The sequence below is a fragment of the Lepidochelys olivacea genome, assembly GCF_965140295.1.
Source record: "Lepidochelys olivacea isolate rLepOli2 genome assembly, chromosome: 11".
In the NCBI taxonomy this organism is placed as follows: Eukaryota; Metazoa; Chordata; order Testudines; family Cheloniidae; genus Lepidochelys; species Lepidochelys olivacea.
Genome location: NC_140421.1, coordinates 38,804,995 through 38,819,238, shown reverse-complemented (window position 1 = coordinate 38,819,238; position 14,244 = coordinate 38,804,995). Strand labels below are relative to the sequence as shown.

Here is a 14,244-nt window from a genome sequence, read left to right as displayed (position 1 = left end):
GTACCATACAAATCTGTCATAATCTGGATTTTTCAGTACAGTCTGAAAAAAAGCAGTGCTTTAGAGAACACTAATAAAAGTGCTTAGTACTTTCCAAACATTTGAGCCTAGTTACACACTGAGGGGTAAATCAGAATTCTACTGAAGTCAGTTATACCTTGGTAAAGCATGAGATGAAAATCATTCCCATTTAACATATTAATACTCACAATATTCCTGTAAAGTAGGAAACTATTATTCACAGTTACAGATTGTGAAACGGGCAAAGAGACTGACTGGTTGGAAGCCATAGAAGGAGTTGATGTCAATACTGGGATTAGAGGTGAAAAGTTTCTGGTTTCCAGGCCTATGCTCTGGCTGTACAGCTCTCCAATCCCAGTAAATCACAGAAGGCCAAACTTCAGCTTGTATGCTCCAACATGCATATCATACTAGTAATTGTAGACCTCTCTGGACAAAATACATGCAAATTAATGCCTACGCTATCATGCTGCTAACACTATAGTTAATATCCTTCATGAGTTCCTATCCAGTAGTCTCTGTTCTGATGAGGATGAATGCCTGTCACTGTGTTGGTCAACGTAGGTGTATTAGAGTAATAGGATACTTCAAATCCACATGCACCAAACTGGGATCTTAGACCAACACATATGTTTGCTATTGCTGTGCTAAACTTCACTTGTTAAATACATTGGAAGCCTCCAGTTCAGGCAAATGTTTGCGAGGGTCAAGGTTTGTCTCCCTGCAGCCTTATGCTGTGTCTTACTTCTTGAACCAAGTGTTTGCCTAATATTCCTGTTCTTGTGGGAGTGCTAGCCAAATATCTGGCCCAAGAATCACGATATGACCTTTTACCTGGATGTCTTTCTGGTGTCTGTGTGCCAAGGGAAAATAGAGCTGGCTGCACCTGCTTTATTCCTCCTCCAACTGGAATAATATTATTGGTGTAGCTGGCACAGCTTTTGTGTTGGGTTTGAAAGGCAGCTTACTCAAAGGTTTTGCTTTGGAGAAACACATCCACTTTTGTTCAAGCCAAACCCTCTGTTTTAAGCTGTACTCATTGATTCATGAAACCCATGCGGGTGTGATCTTATTGCGGGAACTGATTTTAATGTTGGTGCAGATTTGCACGTAAGCGTGATTCAGAAGATGTACTCCATTCATGCATTAGTTGCTTGCAATTTTAACTTTGTGAGTAAGTGCATCTCACCCCAAAAGTTGGCGTGGAATGTTGTAAATCATACCATTTTTACAACTCTTCTATGATATATTTTATTCACAGTTTAAACAATAATGCAATATCCTACAATACATAAGAATTGTTACATCCTGGAAAAGTTATGAACAGTGCCTTTTGCACAAAAGTTGTATAATAAATTGCATTTTACAAATGAACCTGTGTAAACATGTACAGTATATCTCTTATTCTGTAAAATCAGGGGCCATATTGGCGGTTGGTATATATTGGTGTAACTCCATTGACTTCAACTAAGCTACACCAGTTAATACTAGCGAGGATCTGGCTTCAGACTGGTAAACCTTTTCAGGTACATAGTTCTGTTATAATCTCTCTGCTCAGTATTTTGGAACTACCAAAGAAGGGACTACTTCAAAGAGGCTCTTTCCAAGCCGTTACACTGAGCTCAGTATATGGTGGAATAGGACATAGGGAGTATAGTTAGTGCTTTATGAATATTCAGGCAGTTACAGACCTGAGTAAAACAAATAATGGGTTGGTAACTCCATTTTACCCCAGTGCTTTACTTTAAGGTGTTCCTAGTATAATCTGGGGAACAGTTTTACAAAGGAAGGTGTTTTTTAAAAAGTGGCTTCTTTTTTTGAAGGAAAGACCCACAAAGTTCTTATACTTGAATTTTTAGAGAGAGAAGATATTAAGGCCTACGTTTCCCAAATCTGGCCTCCCTTTGCACCCATAAAAAATGCAGGTGTCAATTTTGCAAATTATATCCACAAACATAAAGCTTCAGCCATACTGAAAATCTACTGCTAAAACTCATGTTCACTTTAAATATATAACTGTTTTTTCCACAAGATTTGTAAGTTGTCAGACACAAATGAAATGTACTCTGTTCGGGGCTGTACTGTTTACGTAGTATATATGTTTGCTAATGCTTAAAAAACCCTTTCTTTTTCTGGCAGAGGGACCCCCGGGCACCAGTTTGGGCTTCCTCTCCTCTCCCGTAAAATGTATAGCAAAGGCTTCGCCTCCCTTCCATGAGTCAATGAATGGAGAGTAGCTATGGTACTCAGTCCAGCAGAGGCTTTAAGGCTTTTCTTCACAGCTTTATTCTCTGATTTCCTTCGCTTTACGATCCCTATCCCTTGTTGCCTTTCTGAACACTAGATTGATGTTTGAAAGATGGTCTGTTTTCTATGAGCTTGCAATCTCTCTTTGTAATCTGCCAGTGTTAGGGCGATAAATGACATTAGTTTCTCTCAGATGGAGGATCTTTCAGGCCATTGGACCAGAGAGGGAAAAATATGTATTAATGTGTGTTTATCGTCAAATGAGGTAAAATGAATTTGCTTTCTCTGAAGACATTTGGTAGAGCGTAGAATCTGACTTGCTATGATATTTCTGTAAACTTAATTGACCTGGATATCAATCATTAATCAGCAACTCAAAACTCTAGTAAACAAAACCTTTACCCTATCAGTTTTCAAACCACCATGCACACCATCATGTCAGCTACTGACCAGTGGCTTATCAGGGAAAAAACCTATAGTGCACTTAGCATTATAATCTCAAGAGGCATTATAACCTCAAGTCGTATTTTACTATGCTTAGTGCATTGCATATAGTAATATTAATCGACGACACCATAAACAAAATGATCTGCTTCACATCAGACATTAGCATTGGGTGAAATGTAAAACCCCCTGGGATCCCTCAGGATAAAAGGCATCATGTACATATGTATTCTCTTTCAGATAAAACCACACTAAAATTAGGAATCAGGGTAATGTATAAATATTGTGGTAATGGATAACAATTGTCTTTGATTGCTTGTCACTTATATTACATATTGTTGAAATAACCTGTGTATTATCTCCACTATAGTAGCTGCCTATTGAATGGTAAATAGGCACATAGATGTAGTTGAGCACTGGAACTAACATTTTGTGGATATTTTTCAAACGCTAGGGGTTTACTTTGATTTGATCAAGTTTAAGCCTTTAGGTTCACAGCTTTGTTAAATTCAGTGGCATGATTCAGTCAAATACCCATATTCAACATGAATAGATGTATCAATTCTTGAGTAAATGTGTTCTTAAAGAACATGTATATTCTACCCACTAGAATATATGGATTAACAATGTTGCACTTTGCATACCAACATCATATAATTCATAGGCTGACGTTTGGACTTTAAGAGCAGAATAGATTTGCATATAGCAGGACTGATTTGGGAAATAAAAGGTCCAAAGTCACCAAACGTGTTATCTGATAAATACTATTTGACCAGCTCTGCAGGTGAATGTTATACTGCAAATATATCTCTGATGAATATAACAAAAACTTTCTCCAGACTGAAACGCAATAAAAATCAAAGTGCTTTCTGAAGAGAATTAAATCAGTCAGATAGTTATAGGTAGGAAAGAGAACAGCTGATTTTGAAAAGAATAACAGTCACCACTTTAGCCTTGATCCTAGAGTATTAAATATTAAACATCAAGTGGAACACAGGATACTGATTTCCTACTGGCTGTTGGAGTTGGAAGCAGCATACGCAACATCATATCAGATAGAAGGGTTGGTGCATAGGAGAGGGGCAGCCAAAAGAACTTTGCATCCCATCCAGATCCATAGCGTGTCCTGGGGTATTTTACTATCAAGGCATGCTCCATGCATTTTATGACTTTAGAAATATCAGAGTCGCACAATCTTTTCATTGAAAATCTTTGAGCTCTGACATCTGCAGGGAAGAAAATAAATCCCTGAATGCTTATGAAACATTCTCTGATAAAAGAATTTTAAATAGTTGACAGCTAAAACTCTGTAAAAGAAAAAGAAGCTCTCCACACCCAAATGTTACTGTTATCTGTATGGTAAAGCTTTAGAAATCATTCTATTTTTATGTTAGTAATAGTTGCTTGTTTGCTGCTCATGAAACAAATATTAATTAGCCCATAATTAATCTATGAAACTGCAGGCTTTGTATACTTTACATATGTTTCCAAGTTTTACTGTTTATCCCCCTGCCTTTTGTAGCCTGAATTAAGTATATTTAATAAGTAAACTTCACTTTCTTTCTTTCTTGAAACTTCCTCAGGCCCTCTAATTCTCTACAAATGTTCTTGTACCCTGTAAGAGTATCTCAAAACTAATCTTCAGCAGAACAGGAAATCCTGCAGCAGAAGAGAAAATATTCTTTAGTGAAACAGCAGAATAGGAAATCCTATGTAGAAAGAAAAGCTATTCTGTAAAGCATTGGGAAGTATACTGTCTTTTGAACATTGTGATGAATTGCATGGATGAGTGAGGAGTGTCCTGCAAAGCAAAGACGTGACAACCCCCTAGGATCAAGGAGATCTCCTGCCACTGGCTCTCTAGCTGTCAGGAGTTGAGGACAAAGGACAATAATATGTTTTACCAGGCTATCAATAGAGCACTCTGTCAGCTGAATAGCATTCTTTACCAGAGTTATCTGAACCAGAACATGTTCCACCCATCTAATAGGTGCACCAAGAGACTAGGCCCTTCACTCCAACAGGAGAGTTGTACTCCAAAAGAGATAATGGTCAGTTCATGACTAAGGTTAGCCAAGTCCATTCCGGTCCAGTGATGTTAAGTATTTGTACTTACACTCAACAAAGTATTTATCTCCATAGGATTCTCTGACCTCAGGAGTTAGTTGGTTCCAAAGTCTTAGTAGGTCTCTCTCAATGACCTCTGAGTTAGTTACTGCAGTCTTAAAGCATCCCGGCTCAATTATGCTCACCTTCACTCCAAAATGCTGCATGTCTCTCCTGGGAATGGAAATAAAATACAACAGCAAATGTTTTCTTGCTGGCCGACCCAACAATTATATGATCTTTAAATATTTGGTTCTGTAATAACCAAAGTGACACGTATCTTCGGAACATAAAGGTCAAATGTTGATTTATTTCTGGTTATGTAAAAATGTCAAAAAAGTGCAAATATGCTTTATTATATGGCATATTGTCTTTTTGTTGTAACCTATCACAGGAAAAGACTCACTGTACAGAGAACTAAACAATCTAGCTGCAAACAGCGCTTGAATGTAGCAGCAGGTATACAAACGCCTATTCTGTGTGGTTTGCTTAGGAACAGTGAGGATCAAGGTAACTCCCAAATCTATTTGAGCCATACATCTAGCTGAAACGCTGTACATTTCTATTCAAAGATGTAGAATACAAAGAAATGTTTCCAGTTCCTGCTGCTCTGTTATAATCTACTTCTGCTGGTAGGCCATAAAGAATCTGAAAGCAAAACACAGCTGGGCAGAATCATTTGACTGGATTAGGAGTCTCAACTCTGTAGATTTCATTGGCCAAACATTCATGTGCTGAAGGTGAATTCATTTACTGTTAATTAATAAGAAAGGGAGCAGATGTTTACAGTTTATATTTTGCTTTGCAGTTCAGCTCCTTCACCATGAAAATTGCCTCTCTCCACCTAAGGGCAGCTTCAGAGACCTTTGGGGACCTGACTCATTCATGTGTCGTTCCAAACCGTGCAATGGAATTGAACACTCTTGTACATCAGCCACTAAATTTGTTTCTTGGAGCATATTCTGCTTTATCTGAATGTTCACAACTGCTCCCAGTCAATTTTACCAATTCTACCTGCCTGTTGAGAGGAGCCTCTGGATCAGCTCTTCAGCCTCTGTAAATCAGCATAGCACCATTGACTGCAGAGGGACAGATACTCATTGCGTATAATATTCCAAAGTTATGTTTAAGTATCTTTGACATACGAAGGCCAAACTGCTGCCCAGCATCACCAGTGCTTAGATTATTATGGGATAGTAAAGACAGCAGAGGTCAAGGATACAAGGGGCAACAAGGAAGTTTAGGCCGTGGAAGCATGTGATTACAAGAACCAGGCAGAGGAAAAGACCAGCTAGCAGAGGAGCAATAGAGCTCAGAAGCAGAGCTGGAAAATGAAAAAAGGGGACAGCAGGCAGTAACTGAAGGTGGGAGGGCAAGGAAGAAGAGAAGAGCAACTAGTCCTGTAAGAAGAGGGGAAGAGTCAATGGAGATACACAGAGTTCAGTGCCCCAGGGGGATTCAGGAGGACTTGTAGAAGATTGCCAGGGAGAATAAAAGACAAGAGGACTTGCAGCCAGAAAGAACCGGAATAAGGCCAGAGGAGACTCACACCATCACCAGGAAAAGGCCGGTCTATGCGACTGGGGACTCCCTACTAAGAAGAACAGATAGTCCTGTCACCAGAGCTGATCCAGAGAACAGGAGGGTGTGCTGTCTGCCAGGAGCTAAGATGCAGGATGTGGATCTGAGGTTGAAGAGGATCCTAATGGGAGCAGAAAAGAATCCACTGATTGTCCTTCATGTGAGAACAAGTGATACAGCTAGATTCTTGTTGGAATATATCAAAGGAGACTATGCCAGGCTAGGGAAGACCCTAAAGGAAATGGAGGCTCAAATGACCTTCAGTGGGATTCTATCTGTCCCTAGAGGGAGAGAATGAAGGAGTGACAAGATCATGATGATCAACAGATGGCTCAGACAGTCATGCTATAAGGAGGGCTTTGGGATGTTTGACCACTGGGAGTCATTCATGGACAGAGGAGTGTTCTTGTGGAATGGATTCCTCCTGAATAGGGAAGGAAATAGACTTCTGGGATGGAGGTTGGCACAACTCATTAAAAGAGCTTTAAACTAGAAGCTTGGTGGAGGGGGAGGGACAGTTGGGAGATGCTCATGTAATCTCCAGGCCTGATTTTAGCACTGAGAAGGAGGAAAATCAAGTAAGAAATGATACAGAAATGGAGAAAGGAACAGCACTGGGTAGGAGAATGGACATTAGGAGGAAGGATAGTGCTGATACGAGTCAGATAGGCAATACTGGTAGTAGAATGACTGTACCCAATTGGGCAAGGAATGTGGGAGAAGCCAAGCAGCAACAGATAAGACGTTTTGTACACCAATGCAAGGAGCTTGAGTAACAAAATGGAGGCATTATGACTACCAGTGCAGGAAGTAAAACCGGATATTATAGGGATAACAGAAACATGGTGGAATAGTAAGCGTGACTGGAGTATTGAAAGGTTTGTGCTGTTCAGGAAAGACAGAAATAAAGGCAAAGGTGGTGGAGTAGCATTGTATATTAATGATGGGGTAGACTGTAAAGAAATTAGAAGTGATGGAATGGATAAGACAGAATCTGTTGGGGCAAAATCACTTTGGGGAAGAAAGCTACTAGAGGTTCCCCTGGGCTAGTGCTTGGGGCAAGCTACAGACCTCCAGGATCCAATTTGGACATGGATAGAGACCTCTGTAATGTTTTTAATGAAATAAATACTGTTGGGAACTGAGTGATTATTGGAAACATTAACTTCCCAGCTATAGATCGTAGGACAACCATTAGTAACAATAGTAGGGCTGACATTTTCCTGGTTGTGATGGCTGACAGATTTCTTCACCAAATAATCGCCAGACCAACAAGCGGGGATGTCATTTTAGATTTGGTATTGGTGTGTAGTGACGACCTCATAGAAGAACTGGTTGCAGAGATCAATCTTGGTTTGAATGATCATGAGCCTATTCAGTTTAAATTAAATTGAAGGATAAACAAAAATAGATTTGCAACTAGGGTCCTGGATTTCAACCAGGCAAACTTTAAAAAATTAAGGGAATTAGTTATAGAAGTGGACTGGACCAAAGAACTCAAAGATCTGAACGTGGAGGAGGCCTGTAATTCCTTTAAGTCAAAGTTCCAGGAGCTATCTGAAGCCTGCATGTCAAGCAAGGGGAAAGAATTTGTAGGGAAGGGCTGCAGATCAATCTGGATGAACAAGCATCTCAATCAGGTGATTAAGAGAAAGCAGAAAGCCTAAAAGGAATGGAAGATGGGATGGATTAGGAAGGAAAGCTACCTCTTGAAGGTCAGACAGTGTAAGGATAAAGTGAGAACTGCCAAAAACCAAGCAGAGTTGGACTTTCAAAGGGAATTGAAACCAGCCATATAAATAAAAAGAAAACAAGGAAAGAAGTGGGACCACTAACCAGTGGGAATGCGGGGAGATTAAGGATAATATAGACATAGCGCAGCAGCTAAATAAATACTTTGCCTCTGTTTTCAATAAGGCTAATGATGATCTTAGAGAGATAGTGGCAGGGTGACTAATAGGAATGAGGATGTGGAGGTAGAAATTACCACATCGGAGATGGAAGTCAAACTCAAACATCTTAATGGGACTAAATCAGGGCCCCCCGAATAATCTCCATCCAAGAATATTAAAGGAACTGGCACATGAAATTGCAAGGCCAATAGCAAAATGTTTTAATGAGTCTGTAAACTCGGGGGTTGTACCTATGTCAGAAGAATATAGTTCTCATATAGTTCCTATTTTTAAGAGAGGGCAATGAAGTGATCCAGGAAACTACAGGTCTATTAGTTTGACCTCAATTGTATGCAAGGTCTTGGAACAAATTTGGAAAGAGAAAGTAGTTAAGGACATAGAGATAAATGGTAACTGGGTAAAGTACAACATGGGTTTACAAAAGGTAGATTGTGCCAGACCAATCTGATCTCCTTCTTTGAGAAGAGAACTGATTTGTTAGACAAAGGAAATGCAGTAGATCTACTCTACCTGCATTTCAGTGAGGCATTTGATATAGTTCCACATGGGAAATTATTAGTTAAATTGTCTGCCTGCTCAGATGGGGCTGATTGGTAGCCTCACAACAGCTCTAAAGATAAAAGGGCTGCAGAACAGGAGGGCAGGTCGGCTGCCAGAGGAACTCCAGAGAGGAGACCCCTTCCACAGACTGGCGAGCAGCTGCAAGGGAAATCAGACTTCCTGAGAGGGAGAACCAGAACAAGAGCACTGGGGAAAGCCTAGCAAGGAGGCGAGGTAGGAATCAGCTCAGAGAGCAGCAAGGGTCTGGGAGGAACTGGTTCAAGCTACTTCAGACAGTGTCCCTGAGCTGTAACCAGTGGAGTCTGTGGGCTTGGGTTCCCCTACCACCCTCCAACACAAGGCATGGTAAAGACTTTGGAGCAAGAAAAGACACTAGGCCTGCATGGCCTAGAACTGTCTACCCTTCACTAGAGCCACTGGACTCCTCCTCACCCTTTATTACCCCTAAAGGGTAGTGACTAATAAGGGCCTGGCTGGAGGACTGGGGTCATAACAAGAAATCAGTATTGACTGTGTGAAGGGGACAAACTGGATCAAACTCAGAGTAGCACCCACACAGTCACAAGAGGGTGCCCCCTGGTGAAGGCAGCCTCAGACATAGGGATAAAGTGACTACACAGAGCAAGACATCTCAGATGTTAACTCTGCTGGGTTTTCACCTTGTTAGCTGAGTCAAAGCTGCATTTCTAGGACTTTGTACAGGAAGGTTTATGCTGTTAAAAATGGGATAAAATTAGAGAAAGCTCCAAACTAACCCTCTGCTGAAGGGAAGAACCCAAACTCTGCTAAGGATCAGAATTTCACATCTGGTCTCTAACCTTTTATGAACTCAGCCACAGCCTCAGATTCAAAGAGCTACAAACTGTAAAGCATTTGAAATCTAGAACTAGCATCACAAATCCATCTCTGACTCACCGTAAAATGTCCGAGAAAGCTTCCACGCCCCACTTTGACAAACAGTAGCCACCACCTAAAAACGCCAAGCGACCCAAAACACTGGCAATGTTGACTACTCTTCCTTTAGCCTTCTTCAAAAGCGGGAGAAGCTTCAGGGTGATTTCAATCAACCCCATCAGATTAACATCCATAATTGTGTGGAAATCATCTATCTGCATCCAGTCGGTGGGCGCCATCGGCGTTGCTCTTCCAGCATTATTTACCAACCCAAAGAGGCCTAAGAGTATTCCAAAAATATCACGTTTGGTATGTGCCAATATCACAGCAGTGAGTGGGGTTGGAGACAGGACATATGGCAATGGACCGCGAGAGTTCACATTTTGCACACCATTTAACGAGATGAATGTAGCTGACTGGGTTTCCTCATGACTTTCTGAATTTATACTGTACATCTGGCAACCTTTTTTCCCCTTCCTAATGCTTTAGTCAATGGTTCTAAATTAGAACTGGGTAAATATTAATGGAGAAATTATTTCAGTTGGAGCCATGGCTTCCCAGGCCTTCTCAGTACTAGACCCAAAGGGTATGTCTACCCTGCAGGTGGGGGTGAGCCTTCCAGCCCACGGAGACAGACTAGCGCGAGTGGGACTTGCTTAGCATGCTAAAAATAGGTGTGTGACATTGCAGCACTGGGAGAGCTAGCCCATGCCACCACTGGTTCTGCGACATGCACACAGCTGCTTTTGTATGCTAGAGTGAGCCTCTTTATCATGAGTTCGCCTAGCTGGGCTTAGAGCCTTGCTCCTGACTGTGGTGTAGACATATGCTAAGTGGGCCTGGAGCTCTCTGTGCCTCCGTTACCCCATCTGTAAAACAGAGATAATAATGTGTCTCCACCTTTGTAACATACTTTGGGCTCTATGGATAAATAGTTCTGTGTAAGTGCCATGTTATTAATATGCCTAGAGCACCCTGCTCAGGATGGCCTATTTCTAGAGAGAGAGGATAGTGTAGACTCCCTTCTGAGTCAGTGCTTGGCCTCTTTAATTATATGGTTAGAGTGAGGATTACAGTGAGTGTTAGCTGCGGTTGCCTGTCCCTTATAGACTAGCCTGACACCACAGTGCTTGTCATATATGGTAGGTGGAGAGGAGTTCAGAAAAGTCCCTGGCGAGATGAGTCTTGCCAGAGCAGAAAAATTCATTGGGTTAGGAACCAAGACAGCGTTTTTAACATTTTCTGCCAAAAGCAGAAGTCAAGTAATGATCTAAACTCTCTGTTCACAGGTATTCAGAGACCCACGTTCTTCCCTCTTTCACATCATTAAACTCACTGGCGCGCACAGCAGTAGTGCTCTCTGGTACAAGGAAACACCACTGCAGTAACAATCCAAAGGGAATGATGGATTTGGACAGTGCCCCTGTTTGATTGCTACAGTCAGTGTCATCATTATGTGCATTACAAAAATCAGACTTGTTGACAGAGAAAAAACTAACCCTTTGCTTTCCCAAAGGAGGAGAGCATGAACTCGACTAGGTATTTTTAATTGGCCAGGTTGATTGATTGCTTAGGTAGGTCAATGAAGTTCTGATTAGTTCCAATTAGCACTCCCACAAGCTGAGTACTTTACCTGCAGCTGAGTGAGACTTAAGAACGTGTACAAGTATATTTTCTGACTGTTAAAATATCAAGGACTCTGATACTTAGAAGTCCCCTGATTGATAAAAGTGAGGAGCAAACACAATGGCAACAGTTGAAACTGGCTTTTGGAACATAAAACAGTCTTGGCACTATGGTGGTTGGTGCTAATAAATACCTAACTAGATAGAACCACAGCACTGAAGAAAGTACAGCTTTAATCAGCACAAGAAATGCTCCTGTGCGGTTATTATGGAAGGTTACGACCAGAACTCTTCTGTTTTATACTGGAGTATGTTTAGTAATTTGTACGGACTGCGGCTATACCACTTACCCTCCCCATCTGTCTCTTGTTTCACAAACTCCACCGCATTGTCAATGCTGCTGGAGTCAGTTAAGTTCAGTATCACAGTCTTCAGTGAGATGGATGTGCAGGCTAGTAGTTCTCGGCTTCCATTTTCTGTTAGACACGCAGCAATGACATGGAATCCCCTTCGGTCAAGCTGTTTAGCCAGCAAGTTTCCAAATCCACTGTCACATCCAGTTATGAAGACGTGCTTTCCATTCAGGTCTTTCACTTTAAGACTGTCTCGGATGAGCCAGCAAATAATGAGGAGAAGTATGGAAGCCAAAATTCCTATCTGCGCTGAGTTTGAAAGCAAGGCCTATAAACAAATAATGTTAGAGATCTGGAAACTTAATGGAGTAAATTACTATATCTATCTCCAAGTTCAACACAGCTCCTATAAAAGGCTTTGTGTCTAGTTCCAGCTTTTTCTGTCTTATTGTGAGAAAAATGGGGCACAAGCTTAGATGTTTGGGCACAGTTTGAATGGTGTCCATGAATAATATATGTGTCGGCAGAGCCTTTCTCTAAACCTCCTTGTCAATACATTTCCATTGTTTTCAAGATGCAGCTTCACTTGCCCTTCTCCCTCGTCTGCAAGGTGGTTGGAGAATGTTTTAGGATGAAAGGAAGCATGTCCCTCACTAGCAGCAATGCCTCCTGTTGTGAACGCTTCTGATTATTGAGGGTACTGCTGGAGAGAGAAGAATTCTGCTGCAAAGGAGTGCAATTCGGTATGATCATCTGCTTCTTGCCACTCACAGTGCTTCTTCGCTTCATAGCACAGAGACTGTGTGAGCTCTGGGCAAGAACAGAATAGTCTGGGCTAGACTGGGTGAGTGCACTGACTCCTTTGGTGTGTGCTTTGTAAATGTCAAAAATGCTGGTGCTCACAATCTGCTTTCTTTAACCTCTGGTCTTTGAGCAAGGCAGCACTTCAGAGCAGGATCTGAATCTGTTCTCTCTCTTGCTATCTCCCTCTCACTAAATAAGTGGTAAAATGAATGGAAATACTTATAGCAGGCAAGTGCTGATGGGAGCACTGATCAGCCTGACTTTACTGTGAGAAAGTGGACTTCAAAAACGTTGTTCAATACGAGTTGCCACCATGATTATTGTTGTATATTTAAATATACAACAACATTCTCATTCATGGGGACAGTCCACACTCTCACATGCTTCTTCATTGTCATGGGCTGGCTTTGGATGCATTTGCACTTTGGGTTGGTGCAAGAATTAAACTGAAGCTGTGGGACAAGGAGGCTGTGTTTTCAAACTTGCACGCCTAAAGCTAGATACCCAAATCCAGTTGTAGACACCTAAACAGAAAAGGTCTGTTTTTCAAAAGTGCAGAGCACCTGCAGCTCTCAGTGATTTTGATGGGATATGGGGCTGCTCAGCACCTTTGAAGTCTACTTTTACTTAGGTGCCTAAATTTGGCTTTAGTTGCCTAACTTTAGGAACCCAGATTGAACATCTGAGCCTTTACTGTTAGTTTTTCATAGCATTTTTAAAAATAATTACATTTTAGAGAAATGTGTTTGATCATTTTTAAATCCTTGAAGTAGTTAAATGACCCCCCAACCTTTCCAATTTTTATGTTTTCCTAGAATTCAGAATTCTTTTGTTTTTTAAAATTCATTTAGACAGCCAAAATATCACACAATAATCAACTGTTTGAATAAATGAACATTAAAACAAGGAGGAGATGCTGAAATATTAGGCCTGGTCCCTGTAATCCTTACTCATGTTCATATTCCTATCAGACCATTGGAGTAATCACATCATTTTCTAAAAGCCATAGAAAAAAACCTATCTTTTATTGCACTAACTGCAATAGCCAGCAAGACACTGTGTGAAGCACAAAATGATTCTAGTCTGTAGGACTCAAGTCAATAACGTCTGTCAGTAAAGTGTTTTATCCAGAACCCATAGCTGGTTTGTTATATAACAATCTCTAGAAATCATTCTGGAAAAGTAGCGACTTAAATCTGAGTGTCACTTTGTCACCTCTTTCCCACTGTAATTTGTTCTATTACTACTCTGCAAACTCATATAGCCTGTAGTTTTACACATTGGTTTTGTTCTGATGCTGGTACTTACATTCTGGGGAGTCATCTGCAAGCTCATTATACGATTCCAAGAGAACAGAGTCTTTGCCAATTACAGCTAGTGCTGGAGCGAAGAAGTTGTTGCAAATTTTAATTCACAAGGCTTTTCAGTAGGATCTGCACAGTGATACCTTGCTGAAAGTCTCAACATAGATTCTGTACTCTGTGGCACGGTGAGATCACTGTACAATAGCCGACAAGCCCGGTACAACTTCCTACTGTTGATTATGACTTACATTCCGATGACTATTTTAGTCTCTTACCAGGAATTAATCTTATGTGTAGTCTAAATGCGTGTGTAACCCACCTCGGTTGTCTAAGCTTTGCTGGCCTAAATACAGTAATTCCCAAAGCACAGAGATTATCAAGACTCATTAGG

At 41.0% G+C, this 14,244-nt stretch overlaps 1 protein-coding gene across 1 annotated transcript; it reads right to left on the bottom strand.

The window, feature by feature from the left end:
• Positions 1-64: 64 nt before the first annotated feature.
• On the bottom strand, positions 65-13,884 carry LOC311528118 (retinol dehydrogenase 7-like; the record flags this gene model as incomplete). Its single annotated transcript, XM_084642747.1, has 5 exons — positions 65-3,938; positions 4,829-4,992; positions 9,789-10,047; positions 11,743-12,073; positions 13,858-13,884. The coding sequence occupies 5 exons, from the start codon at positions 13,882-13,884 to the stop codon at positions 3,688-3,690; spliced, it is 1,032 nt and encodes a 343-aa protein (XP_084498873.1). The 3' UTR covers positions 65-3,687.
• Between the last annotated feature and the right edge of the window lie 360 nt (positions 13,885-14,244).